This window comes from Stigmatopora nigra, chromosome 1 (genome assembly GCF_051989575.1).
Source record: "Stigmatopora nigra isolate UIUO_SnigA chromosome 1, RoL_Snig_1.1, whole genome shotgun sequence".
Taxonomy (NCBI): Eukaryota; Metazoa; Chordata; class Actinopteri; order Syngnathiformes; family Syngnathidae; genus Stigmatopora; species Stigmatopora nigra.
In genome coordinates this window covers 19,557,723-19,571,716 of record NC_135508.1, presented here as the reverse complement: position 1 = coordinate 19,571,716, position 13,994 = coordinate 19,557,723, and the positions used below count along the sequence as shown (strand labels likewise).

Genomic DNA, 13,994 nt, shown 5'->3' with positions numbered 1-13,994 from the left:
CACCAACCGTCAATCACCAAAATTCCCACTGCTGCAGAGGTGACTGATGAGCGAGCGTGTCAAATATAGGGGAACCAGTCAATCAGCTTCCATGTAAAAGCTGCTGGAGGGTGTGTGGAGAAGTCACGTTCGGTGCCAGACTGGGGATTTTATAGTGTTGGTAGAGAAGGGATTAACCCCCTCCACCCTCTTTGGTAAGTATTGTTAGATGCTCTGTAGCATATGTGTGTGTACATCATCCATCCCGAGGTGCCTGCTTCTGGCAGAAAAGTTTGGGTCTGCACATATTCAATACTGTACTGTAAATATGTTCAAGGAATAAGAGGAGGGAAAGGAGAATGGTCGTGGATCATTTATGGGGGCAAGTGTGTTGACTTGATTTACTGTGCCAGCGCTCCATGGTCGGCTGAACCTCGAAAATGAGCAGACAGTGGTGGGCATGATTGGAGGTGCGCCTCTCTGGCTATTTTATGAGAGTATTCAGATGTGTGCATGTCGATGGTGGCGGGAATCATTAGCTGGACAGAGGTAGATAAACAAAGCGAGACAAAAGCAGTCTATCATCTCTGTTGTCTGTGTATGGCCTAGTAATCTGCCCAGGAGAAGTGGACTTGATTTATACTCACTAAGTGTTGGTGTGTGTTTGTGTATATGTTGGGGTCTAGGTGTGTAAGTTGAGGTCAAAGCAATGTAGACAGTGCTGAGTGATCTAAGACATACGATAGTGGAAGTGAAAACACGGTTCATGTTACAAGTCACACAAAATTGAAAAAAATACTATCAAAGTCGCTGATTTGCTTGATAAATATGTTTTCATTACGAGTACATCTCTGCTATATTTTAAGAGGAATATATGTCAAGATGTTCAAACTTTCTGCAATTGTTTAAATGTGCTTAACATCTTTCTGGTGTATTTTACTTAAATGTTCATATTATTCATCGTAATCAATTGTATACAATATCAACACTGAAGGTGAGGGAAAAAAAGCATTCTCATTTAACAGTACGTAGTTTGATTTTTTTTCACACTTGTGCTTATTCTGCTGCACAGCTGAATTATCAGACACAAGTTCTCCAAGCATAATACTGGCACTGGCATAAAACAAGGTAAAAGCTACTTAGTTTATTATTTTGCAAATTTATTAAAGGCAACCTAAAGTGCTCATGAAGATAGGAAAAACAAAGAGGCGAGCAAGAACATAAAAATAATAAAATGATCCAAGTTTGGGTGAAACAATCAAAACACAAGTGAGTAATCAGCAAATAATGAAAGAAAATTAGTTAAAAGCACCTCTAAATTTCAGCTCCCCTGCTGATCAGCTCTTTGTTTGGGATTTTAGCTACTGATAGTATTTCCTGTTGGAATCAAATGACTTTCACTTTGTCTTGCTTTTATCGTGGATATTAATCAAACATTAAAATGTGAAATAAAACATTTATGGTTATTCTTTAGCTTTTTCGGGTGAATAACCGGCATGTACATTTGTTATTGGAGATTTCACAAATGGGCTTCCACTTTCTTGGCTCTGTATCTTCCATGGATATGTCACACTGTTTAGAAGAGAGGGTGCTGGGGAAGGGGGAGGGGGGTATGATGCAGTATGTAGATTTAATACTAAGATTTGTTATCACCCAAGCAGTAACAGCAAGATTTTCAGTTTTAGTATGTTCGGTTGTGACATCAAATGCATATGAGGTCTCTGAAATTCACTTTCATCTGCGTAGCCACCATTTTCAGCCTGCCTGGTGTCCGTCCCTAAAATCCTTCTCCCACACTTTGTCGGTGGGTGCTGCTGAGCCCCGGGCTCTGAGTAATCCTATGATGCCTGTCTTTGGTAGGTGTGGTGACCAGGCAGGCCACAGAAAGATGTGATTCCCAGGTGAAAGGTGGGATAGACTTTCTGATTCGCTCCAACACACTGATAGAGTTACAGCTCAATTCCGACGTCTCGGCCCTGCCGTTCTATCCCCCCAATGAAAATGGGAGCGGGGAAGTGGGGAGGGCAGGGAAGAATAGCTTCTTCTCGTCTTATTTGTCCAGCTTGCTCAGCTAGTGCAGTGTCACTTCTAAGTCTCTAATTCAATCTTACCTATAAGAGCAAGAGTTATTGTTGACCTCATTGGTTCTTCCACCTCCGTGTCTTCAGTTGGCCTTTTACTTGTGTATTTTCGGCTTCTTTTTGTGGACATGGCAAGATTTCTGAATAAATCATAAATGGTTCAATAGCTGGCTTGAGATATGCTCCATCACTGGGGGGGATCAATGGTGAAAGGACAGTGGCACAATGACGGCACTGACTGGGGGAGAGACGGGATGTCCAGATGATCCATAAATTCAGTCTGGCATGAGGCTGGATGGGGAGGAGAACCTGTCCTTCCCCACATCTTCTCTCTCAGGAGAGAAGCTGGTGTCAGTGTGCCCTACTTTTTGGCTTCTTCACATACACAATGTACAACAATGTTTACATAAAGAGAAAATGAATGATTTTATTCTATATTGGTTGCCCCTCTTTATCTTGTACAATGATGCAGCATTGTTGTAAAGAATAACAGACAAAGACATGTATACTATATATTTCCCCACAATGAAAATATATAAATAGAAATTTGCTACTTGCTATGCATTATTAATAGAGAAAATGACATTGAGATATTATGTTGTGTAATGTGTAGTGATCTCAGAGTGGTACTACTATCAAGAGAAGTGCACTAAGAAAACATTCAGTTTAATTCTGTTTTATTGTTAATATTTGTATTATTATTATTCGAATCACACTTTTTCAAAATTTTTCGATCCCCATTTTCTTAAAAAAAATGTACGCCTAATCATCGGAATGTTACAATATTAACTTACAATAATATATGAAAAAATATGCATGGCTGCAATGCTTATGTAACCCTTTAACATTTATTTTCATGTATAAACAATATGCCTACTGCAAGTATTTATAAGATCTGAAGTAGGTGAGAGCTGAGGTGAAAGCTAGATAAAAACATGACTACAATTGTTGAATCAAGATGCCAATTTTAGTGATAATCAGCATAATAATCTAACTCAACAGAAATTGTCAAAATGAGCCAGTTGGGAGGTATCTATTGCTTGGGTCTGGGCTCTTAGGTGAGCCTTTTCATATTCTTCTCCAAATCATCCATGTAAAAAGCAACTGTCTACAATGAACAGACAATAAACCTCGACATTTCCAATTTCGATGTGAGATTTTAATCATAAGGTTCCCAACCACACACTAAGCATATGTTCCGAATTTAAATTGAGCCATCCTTCACTCAAATGACACCAAATTCTTTTGAGAAACCAGTGGAAAGTCATCAGTATTTTAACCACACCTGCAAATGCCTTTGAACCGCAGTCTGCATTTCATGGTTCAGTGGGAAGCGTGTTCACGGACTAAAACAAATATGCTCTTAAAATTCAAATTCTTTGTCACCTCTGCATCAAAGCTCAGAAGTATATGCGTTGACAGAGAGTGGGGTGGTGTAACCAATGGACAACATTAATATTTGTAAACTCTTCTCGTAACGCAAGTTGTGAGTTTTCTATGTGAGGCGTGACAGCAACTACTCTAAAATGTACATGAAATCTGCTTTGTGTGATCTCTGAAGCATCATGACCAGGCACCTGTCACCCTCCGTTCTTCACTGGGCTACTGTGAACCAGATGAGAGCTTTGGACATACATTAAATGCAGTCGACCCAACAGTCACATCCTGCCCCTGCAGGATGCAATGTCCTATAGGGACAAAAACATGTAGATGTAAAGCTACAGCTAGTATAATCTACGCCTCTTCAAATTGTGTAAAATCGTTTTTTGTCTCATTGAGAAAAGTGCAAAGGAACATAAGTTTTATGCTCAAAGATGACGGTTATGGTTCTGTGCATTCACTGATGTTTTTCATTATAAAGAAAAAGGAAAGGTCATACCCTTAACCCACTCGCCCCATTCTATTAAAGATCTACATTTCTTCCATAAAGAATTCAGTTTCATCATTCATCTACATTTACTTCACAATAAATACACCAATTTCTGCTAAATGTGAATGTGACCTTTCAGCTTGTCTATAAAGGGAGGATTTGAATGAAAGAGGAATTACAGGATTTGACGCAAATACGATCCGTAACTTTTAGCTGATTGATTCACACAAACATCCCTTAACCATTTGCATCATAAGGCATTCAGTGCACTCAAGTTGGAAGAGCAACACATAAAGTTGCCACCACGGCCTCATTGTCAGTCAGAGAGAAACGTTTGGTCATTTCAGTGTGTGCGCGTGTACCAGAGAGAGAGAGAACAGGCGCTGACTCTAAATCCACAGGCCATGCCAGATTTACATTTAAAGTAGTTTTAGCAAACGCTCCAATTGCAGATTCATTTTTGTGGCGTGGCTGAAGGGACGGGCTTATCTGTGAGTCATCAGTTACGCGCACAGTGTCCAGACAGAAGCTTGCAGGAAGATGATGTGCCATATAATGTGCACTGTTGCTTGAAAATCTAATTGGTTTACATGCAGACTTGATGTCTCTCTGCTCATTTTTAAGTGTCAGTGTGTACATACTTTACATACAATTCCATGAAAAAGTGTATGCTCCTTTTTTAAATTATTGTTTTTATTTCGATTTCTTTTTGCCGTAGTTCCTCTACTTAATGTTTTAATGAATGAATAAAATCAAGTGTCATGAAATATAGTCATATTCACCAAATATAGACCAATTTTAAATGAAATCAAGCCCAAACTTTGACCTGGTCTAGGTAAAATTTTTCAAATGATTTTTATTCTTAATATTTTAAACCATACAGAAAAGATCTGACCTACTGGAGTGTTTTTTCTTCTTTACATCGTCCTGTTGCAGAATCAAATGTCATTGAGGACACATGGTCACTAAATTACACTCCAGAATTTTCCTTTTCCCGTGAAATGCACAATTTATACATTTATTTATTTATATTTAAATTTCCCAAGTCCTTGATAGCGAAGCAACCCAAGACCATTACAGTATTGCCACCATAATTTAATCTGTAGTGTGATCTTTTATCTAAGATGTTGTTATAGTTCTAGAATTATCTGCTAAATATCTTAGGAAAACCAGCCTTGATGTTCTTTCGCTGTGGTTTCTGTCATTGGTTTATTGTCGTGGATGTCATTAGTTCCTCAGTCTCGTACTTAATTGGGTCGACCTGAGTTCCTTTCTGACCTTGTGGATGAGTTCTCACTTTTGCTTTTAGGGTCATTTTTGTAGCCAGTTTTCTCCATGGAAGATTCAACACTGGTCCATGTTTCCTCCATTCGTAGATAATGGTTCACTTTCCGGTTCAAAGGAATCCTAATAATTTACCAAGGGGGCTATTACTTTTTCACTTGGGTAGCTTTAAGTATGCTTCCCCTTAATGAATACAGTTAAAAAACTGCATTTTATTATTACTTGGGTTATCTTTTCTATGTGATTATGTGAGTCGCTTGGTTATCTCACAAGCTCATATGGGTTAAAAAAATGAAAAAATGTTTGAGAATGATGAGTCGCCTGTATTACAGCACTTAAAGACGCTTTACCCAAGGCGTTGTGTTTCAGTGGTGATTGACAGGGTAAGTAATGGTCAGCCTCAAAGTGCTATTGATGTTCCACCACCCTTAGATGGTGCAACAGTGTTACTCGCAACATGGAGTATGTTTGAGTGCATGAGTACCCAAGGGCATATTTGTGACTCATATTTACTCTTAATAGGGTCAACGTGTGTGTCACGTCATATGCAGGTCTGTAGATGCGAAGGTAGAAGTGTTGTTGTTGACACACGAGGCTAAAGGCTGAGATTGCTGAAGGCTCCAGTGGGGTAATTGAGAACAGCATGTTTCCTCCCTCCCGAGCCACATTGGGCCTAAACCAGCTCGTCCTTCGACCTCTAAAGGCTCTGTGGACCAGCTCTCTTCTTCCTTTTTTTATCCTCTTCTCATCCATATTGCCAGCTGAGTTTGCTGGAGAGAAAATTGCAACATATGTGGTATTAATCCACTCAAGGCAACAGGGGAATAGGACAAATTGGGAAACGGGGACTGGAGTTCAGCTTTTTCTACTACACAGGCTCACCAAAAGGCGTATAATATGTATTTATATGAACATATAATTATGTAGGGGTCAGTGGTACTTTAAAATACGAATTGACCGGATTTATAGTTTTTTTTAGATATGATCTGGCGAATGGCCAATTTTTAGCATGCTTTGCCAGTGGACACAAACTTGAGCTACAAGCCATATCTCTTGGGAGATAGAGTAATAGCACACTAATATAATAGACATATGACAGCTGGAGCAAGTGCACATTTATTGCTAAAATGTGTCTCTCAATTCTAATATGGAAGCCAGCCTTCTTTTAGGGATCGGATAAAGCATTTGGGACGATTCTGGTTTCACTTAAGCCCCTACTGGCTGTGGTTGATCTTGGTCCATGTGAAACAGGCCAGGGTTTCACCACTTTGGCTTTATTACACGTGCTCAATGTGTCACCAGCCGCATAAAGACGAGCTAGCCCTCAGCTTCTCAAATGAATAAATGTGATTGAACGAATGCCATTACCTGGACAAATGTGTGATTCCCAACAGTGCAGACAAGGCCTAACGCAACCCTAAGGGCAGAGCTTATTATCATTTCAAACTCCAAAGAGGACAGAGGCAGCTGCGGAGTTGGTCTGACGTCCACATTTCCATATTAATCTGGCACATTTAGCCATCTGAGACAGAAGGCCTCCTGTCACGCTTGTATGATAACACAGAATTCCGCTTTCCCCTCTCATGTATAAATATGTTGAATTCTGATAAGATTAATTGAATGGACGTGGCAGGAAAGGAGTGTGAGGGAGAGATTGGAGGCGGCAGCAAGGAGAGGCGACAAGTGCTGTTGCCAAAGCATTCATTTCAGCCTGCTCTCTCTGTCTTGGAGGGTATCGGGGCTGACTTCTCTGGTTCGAATTGAAAACAGCATCTACCTAACAGACCCTCAAAAATAGCTGCAACAAAAAAAAAGTTTTGCACCAAGCTGATAAATATGGCGTGGAGCCTCTGACACTGAAGCTTCACCCCAATTTTCACTGCTCTGGAGGAGATCAGATAGCCCCGTGTCATTTGATTTTCTGCCTTATCTCATCTGCGCCCATCTTTTAGTCCCATGCAGAGCGAACACACGTTGCTTGTATCTTTTGAAGGGCAAAACTCTGAACGATATTGGAATAAACAAAACTATCCTGCTGTTTGCTGCTGGGTGCTTACGTCTAATGAGTGTCCTTCATTTGACACAAAAGATGCAAATCTTGTTGTACATCTCAAGTACTTTTTGTTTTTGGAGCTCAGTTTATGATGACACCTTCTTAATGATGGCATAAAGTACTATAGAACATAATTAAGATCCCATACAGCTCTACATGCCCGCCTCAAAATTGCCCAATAAAAGCTTTTTTTTTTTTTTTTTTACAATGTATGCAGTGTTGCATTTGTCAATAATATTGCGTACACTAGTACTGCATTGTTACTTTTGCCTGGTAGGCAATTAAAAATCACCATTCCCCAAAAATACTATATCTACAAGGAATACTCTCCATGGAAACAAACAGATATGAACAAAATAGAAATTTTCCTGTTCATTTCAGGTGAAAGATCCAACATAAACAAAGAAGACATTGTTTTAATTCATGCATTCAATTAAAATGATATTGAATGTTTTTGTTAGGCACATCATTAGCTATTATATTCAAATATATTGTACTTGCATTGTGGATTGTATTGTATGTAAAACATATGCATGTCAACTTAACTGTATTAATTTCGACTAGGTGAAGACATGTCTATGTGCCATCCAAGTTGGTGTTCTTGACCTTGTTCTTGACTTTGTTCTTGGAATCTAACATTGAAGTGTTACCACTGTCGTTTGTGAAACTTTGGTCTTGAAACTTGGTAGCTATGAAGCAAAAGTCAGTATCTATTGATCCTCAAAGCTGGAGAATAGTTTTTTTTTTCTTTTTGGCATCATGGCTGATTCATTTATTATGGATTTAATGGTGTCTGTCTTCCTGTGGGTTACAAGTTAGACAGAAGAGGACATACACGCAAGATCGGCAGCTTTTGGTGTTCTAGAACACATGTTGAGTCATTTCAAAACAATTGACAACTCCCCGACTTGCTCCTTTAATGTCTCATCATCCCTGAAAAAAAAATAAGTCACAACTAAAGTATGTGGATGACTTGTATAGGCTGACTTGAAACCTACAGGCAGCAATAAGTCCACAATTACTTATTGTAATGATTTCGCCCTGAGCACTGTGATCCGTCCACAAATACTCGGGCATTAGCAATTATAAGATCACAATTAATTAATCAAATTCATGAGACAAAAAAAGGGCTCTGAGAATCAATGCATATACATCCCTAGAATATACTTGCCGAATCTCATTCTGATCCGTCCATGCATGACGAAGGAGTAGCACTTTGAGCCCCCATTCAATTAATGTAATTAATTAGCCCTGAGACAAAAAAAAATATAAAAATCCAGCTCCAACGATCAATATGTAACCAGCCCCAGAATATACCTACCAAATTTCACTGTTTTGTTCAGAAGGAGCCCATGGGCAACAAGTATTACTGAAATGTAACAGAAGGCAATACTATTAAAGGAGACTGTGTGCGATGACATAAATTTCCTTGCATTTCACCAATGTCATAGCAATGAGTTAAGTTCAAAGGGTGTCTAGACTTTGTGCGTGTACAAGGATGACATACCGTACCACCAGGTGCAAGTGAGGAATCCTTTGACAGATCAAAGACAAAGATTGCAAGTGAAGGAGACGATTTTCTCACAGTAGGCTAAAGGCAAAAATAAAAATCATCCAAGAACGTTATTCACAGGAAAAGAAAGAAAACATGCGGGAGTGCATGTGTGTGAGTGGCGTCTCTCATTAGAAAGTGTTGTCTGGGGCCACAAAGAAGGGACTGCGAGGACCCCGAGCTCCCCCCCCCTCCCATCACGCTTCCTACCCGCCCCTGAGAACAAGCTGAGGAAGTGATTGATGAGTAATACCGAGATAGACGCGCACCCTGGCCCCCAAAGGCGTCTCTGCAAAAATGATGCACGCCGTTATAAATAAACATTTCGTAAATAAGTAAAACAAAAACATTGCAAAACAATCGTCAGGGTTTGTTATTATGGAAATTGTTCCTTGAGACAAAAATCTACTTGGCTTTTGTTCTATTCTTTGATGAGATTTTTTCTATTTAGGTGTGCGGGTGCATGTGTGGGTGTTGTGTTTATGTATGTGAGTGATGAGCTCAATGCAAACAAGGCCTCGCAGCTGACTGGAGGTTTCTCGTTCTCTATTTCCTTTTCTCCCGCTCACTCGCAGTGAGGCACCATGCACTCATTTGGGAGCACTCCAAATCATCACAGCTGTGTGTGTGTGCATGTGTGTGTGTGAGCGCGAGAGCATTTTGAGTGTTAAACGGATTCGCACGCGTGACATATGCATCCTCATGATACGGGGGGCAAGCCACGATTCACAAACACCCACACGCCTGTCCAACTGCTCTCTAATTGTCGAGTGAGTTGTAAATGTTTTATGTTACACTTTGTGCTAATGTGGTATAACACAGAGCACCAAATGCGTCGGATACAAATCGAAGCAGAAAGGCAGATTATCGTCAAATAGTTACATTATATTATGATGAGCCTCCGGGCTGCGGTCTGGTGGAGGAGAGAATGAATTATGAATGGAGAGTGAGGGAGAATCCTCTCTTGGGATTTCAAACAGCTGAACTCATTTAGGTTGGATGAATGAGAGATAAGCAAAAATGTCGAAGAAAGTCACTGAAGCCACACTCACTGATTCCAACATGCATGCTACGAAAAGCTTTATTCATTGCCGACGTTGAAAAACCATAAGAAATAGTATCATTAAAGTCACCAGTGCGTTGCCGTCAGACTAGTGTCTGCTTAACGATTCCTGAATATTTCTTCTCTGCTCTGTCTTCTTTCCATGGATGCAGGCCGCAGAATGGGTCGATGATATTGTACAATAGGAAGAAGGTCAAGTACAGAAAGGATGGCTACTGCTGGAAGAAGAGAAAAGACGGGAAGACCACACGGGAGGATCACATGAAACTGAAAGTGCAAGGAGTTGAGGTGAGTGCATTGGTTGGAGCTTATATGACGAATTATGGGAAGCATTGAAAGTCTGTTTAGTGCTGTTTTCAGCAAGCGATGCTGTTTTTGCTACTCTGATTTTTGAAAGTTGGAAAGCAGAACAAGGAGCAGAAACCCTTGCTTAGGTGTGAATGCTTAAGTATCGGGTCATTATTCTCGGTTAACAGGTTAAAAGCATTGTCATTTCTTGTAAAAAAAATGGGAGTGGACAAAAGGCCAGATGTTTTTCACGTTGTCATCCATTAAAAGCTTTTTGACTTGTTTTTGAAGACCTGTAGAATATTGTGTTTGGTATCAATTTAAGCACAGCTCGCTATTTTCTCTTACAATTCCATTTCATGTGACACGATGTGACCCAACCATCATCATTGCTTTACTTTCCTAAAAACTGGAGAGGCAAAATTCACTGACGTTGAAATATTCCTCTTTTATGTCATACTTTTTATTTGCTTCTCATTTACTTTGTTTGCTGTTGAGTTTCTCTTTTATTACTGTGTTTACATGATGGAAAAAAAATCTCACCTTCAGGCCAGATTCACATTCTGTAGTCCACATCTTACTGTGGCATTGTGAAACCAAGCATAGCAAGGCCGAGTTATGCTGAAGGGAAACCTTTGGGCCATCGTTGAGCTCTCCCTGGGCTGTAATGGAGACCGTGGCATGCTGCCGTCTCCAAGGAACCTCAACAGCGAACAATGCAGCACAACAATAGTTTTCCCTGGGAAACCAGTTGAGTGTAGCCGATTGTTTGTACCTTATTAAGACTCGGGATGTTGCCGTTGCTCCGGAGAGCCTACATTAATCTTGCTTGCTCAAAGCAGTAGTGAGCAGCGAGCGCTCCCTCACCTCACTCCAAGTCACCTCCCGTACAGGCCATAAAACACCCAGTTGTATCTATTTTTGGCTCTCCCAGGCTTATTTCTGCTTGATCTGTGGTGGTGGCATGCAATGTTGAGGTAGCTTGGCTGATTTATCAGCAATTCCACTCCAAGCCAAACTTTTTCTCCCTAGCTGTCTATAGTGCTGAAGTTTGGCTTCTGCTTTATTGCTAGTGGAACAGGAGTTGAGATGTACAGCAGATATGACATATTTATGTGTTTAGGATTTTGATTTATGTGTCCTCACAAAAAAACACACACAAACATGACACACAGTGCGCACCTCAGGCACAGGTGTTTGTGTCACACAGTGTGACATAGACAAAGCTCAGGCATTCTCCCAACAGGGGCTTTGCTCTCTGTTTGCACTCCTCCAGATATTTGTCACTCCCAGGAAATGGCTTGGTGTCATCGACGGTCCTGCAATGCTCTGATAACCTGCTGGGACATTGCACATCCATCTGTTTGAGCTCTTACATATTTTCACAACGTCCGATACTTCCGATAGTTTGTTCAGGTCGCCTCTACCAATATGGCTGGAGTAAATTGTACTCACATGCATCTGAGATGCTGATTAAGTTTTCTTTAGTTTGAGTTAATGAAGTAGGACAGATAAGAGGCCATGCCCAAAATCTTGAAATTGAGTAATGTATAACTTCATTTGTGCTTTTTTCCTTATGGTTGTAATTCGATTCCTACTTTTCTTCGGTTCTTATTGAAATTCACTTGCTTTGAAAAAAAGAAAATGCCCAAAGTAGCTACGTTTATGTTTTCTGTAACAGCCAAAGTGGCACCCATGTGGCTGGAAAATATCTGTCTGATTGACTCCAAAATAGTGTTTCTTCCTTAAGAAAACTGTTCCCTGTCAACTGCCTCAATATTTTATAGATAACTCCAGTCGATTGTGCATTTTGTGTAATACTAGATTGTCATTTTATATTTGTTGATGTCAGTAGGCGGTGTTGTTCAATTCAAATGAGAATTATGCTAGTGGGATCTTATTGTGGGTCTTTCATCTTTCTGCTATCACTCTCTGTGACATTAGAAAACAAAACAAAAAGCAATTTCATTTAGTTTTTTTAATATTAGAACATGTTTCTAATGTAATGATAAAAAGCTAAGCCTCCCTACCACTAGATACCAACCTACCTACCATTCCACCTGATCTGCCAAATATGTGGAAATAACTGCACTCCGAGGCTCCTTCAAACTCTTTTTCTTAATGCGTTTTCATAACGCACTGGTGACTATTACGCCTTTGCTTAACCATGCATGGTAATATATCGAAATAAAAGTTTAATATAAACGGTGTTGTCAAACCATTGAACCTACACTGCATATTCCCCCAATAAAAATGTTCCAAAGCATTAGACACATTTACGGAGTAGCTTTTTATTTCATTAGCCTTAGCTAAAAAAAAAAATGCAATTCGTTTCCACAAGAGATATGATTACATTTTGTCTCATACTGAATAAATCGATTAAAATGAAAGACTAACTTTTTGGTACAGTTTGATGGCCAAGTTTTAAAGGAGGACCTTGCAATTACGCCTAATATGCACTGGCAGTACTTAGTCCTTGTATAGTAGGAGGTTAGAAAAGAAACCTATTTTTTTTACTGACGTCAGCAGATACCCTGTTTAGGCCCGCCCAAAGAAATCTTGCCGGCAAAGTTAATGAAAAATAGTTAATTGCCACGATTGAGCAATTCTGGACTAAATACTTATTGGCATTTGCATTTCATTTCATCAGTTAAACTTCATTCTTTCAGAAGCAACAATAAAAAGGACAATTTCCCAAAATACTGGAACTTTTATTAACTTATTAGACTCATTTTCAGAAAAACAACACCCTTTCAGAAAATTATTATTGGTTCACATCAAGGAGAGCACCAAAATTAGCTGCAATTGAAGCAATAGAACTAATAACAAATCATAAAGATTGTGGGTTTCCAATCCAGTTTCAGGGGCTTTCTTCATATGATGCTTGCAAAATTTATTGTACATACATTTGTTGCACAACAACACCTGAGATCTAAATAAGTATACTAAGCGATCCAGAGTATAAACGGTTAGTTGTTGCAGATGTCTAGCGACTTGGTGTGAGGCCTTTTCTGGCATGACAAGAGTAGATATCTGTCCCGTCTACTTTGCACTGCTGGCTCAGCAAGTCGTTTGCACCCAAGCTTCTGTGTACCCAACCCACACACTTTTCTTTCCATCCCAACCTTTTACTGTCTTATGTCTCTTCCATCCCCTGTGAGTCTTTTGTTTCTCAGTCTTTTAATTCTTTAGCGAATATGTCACGGCCCTGTTTCCTACTCCGCCTCTTTCTCCTCACTGCCCTTTCTCCCCACTGCCCTTTCTCTCCTCCACCCTCCACCACCCTCCAAGTCCACCATACAGACAGACAGAACCTTGAGCTGGGCGGTAATGCTCCCTGTTCCCTAAAATTGGAGCGCAGGGCATGTTGCAGAATTAGCGCTTAACAGGCCGTGAAATAGCAGCCTGCCTTGCTGACGTCTCCGCCATCACTCCAGGTGAGTTGGCCAGACGGCTGGATAAATGAGCAAGCGGTTCCCGCAGCACCCACCATGCTTTTGGGGCACCTTAGGAGAGATGTCCGTTTGTGATTATCTCACCACAGACCACCAAGCCAGAGATTTTTCTCACCCCAAATTACGTGACGCTCTTGCGGATATGTCCAATGTCTACCGATCTGTGGGTGCCTTAGTCTCTCAGTGGTGTTATTTTCTCAAAGCGTTGTTGTTCAAAGTGTCATTCGTGACAATTTGTACCCATTGTTTGTCAATTTATCAAAAACATCATGATGAGCTGAACATTCTAACAAATTATTCTTTATTTTAGAAATTTTTAATTCATGAAAACAAATAATTCTATTTTCAAAAGAGATACAACATAGAACA

General features: G+C 40.0%; 1 protein-coding gene across 11 annotated transcripts in view; it reads left to right on the top strand.

The window, feature by feature from the left end:
* Positions 1 to 13,994, top strand: part of camta1a (calmodulin binding transcription activator 1a) — a 267,995-nt gene that overhangs the window by 144,923 nt on the left and 109,078 nt on the right. For all 11 annotated transcript variants that reach the window (XR_013325926.1, XM_077713802.1, XM_077713757.1 and 8 more), the window contains one exon: positions 10,035 to 10,170. Coding sequence is in view for 10 of the 11 variants with exons in the window: in XM_077713802.1 (XP_077569928.1) it covers positions 10,035 to 10,170 (136 nt within the window). In the remaining variant the exon portion in view is untranslated. The remainder of the gene's footprint in view (positions 1 to 10,034; positions 10,171 to 13,994) is intronic.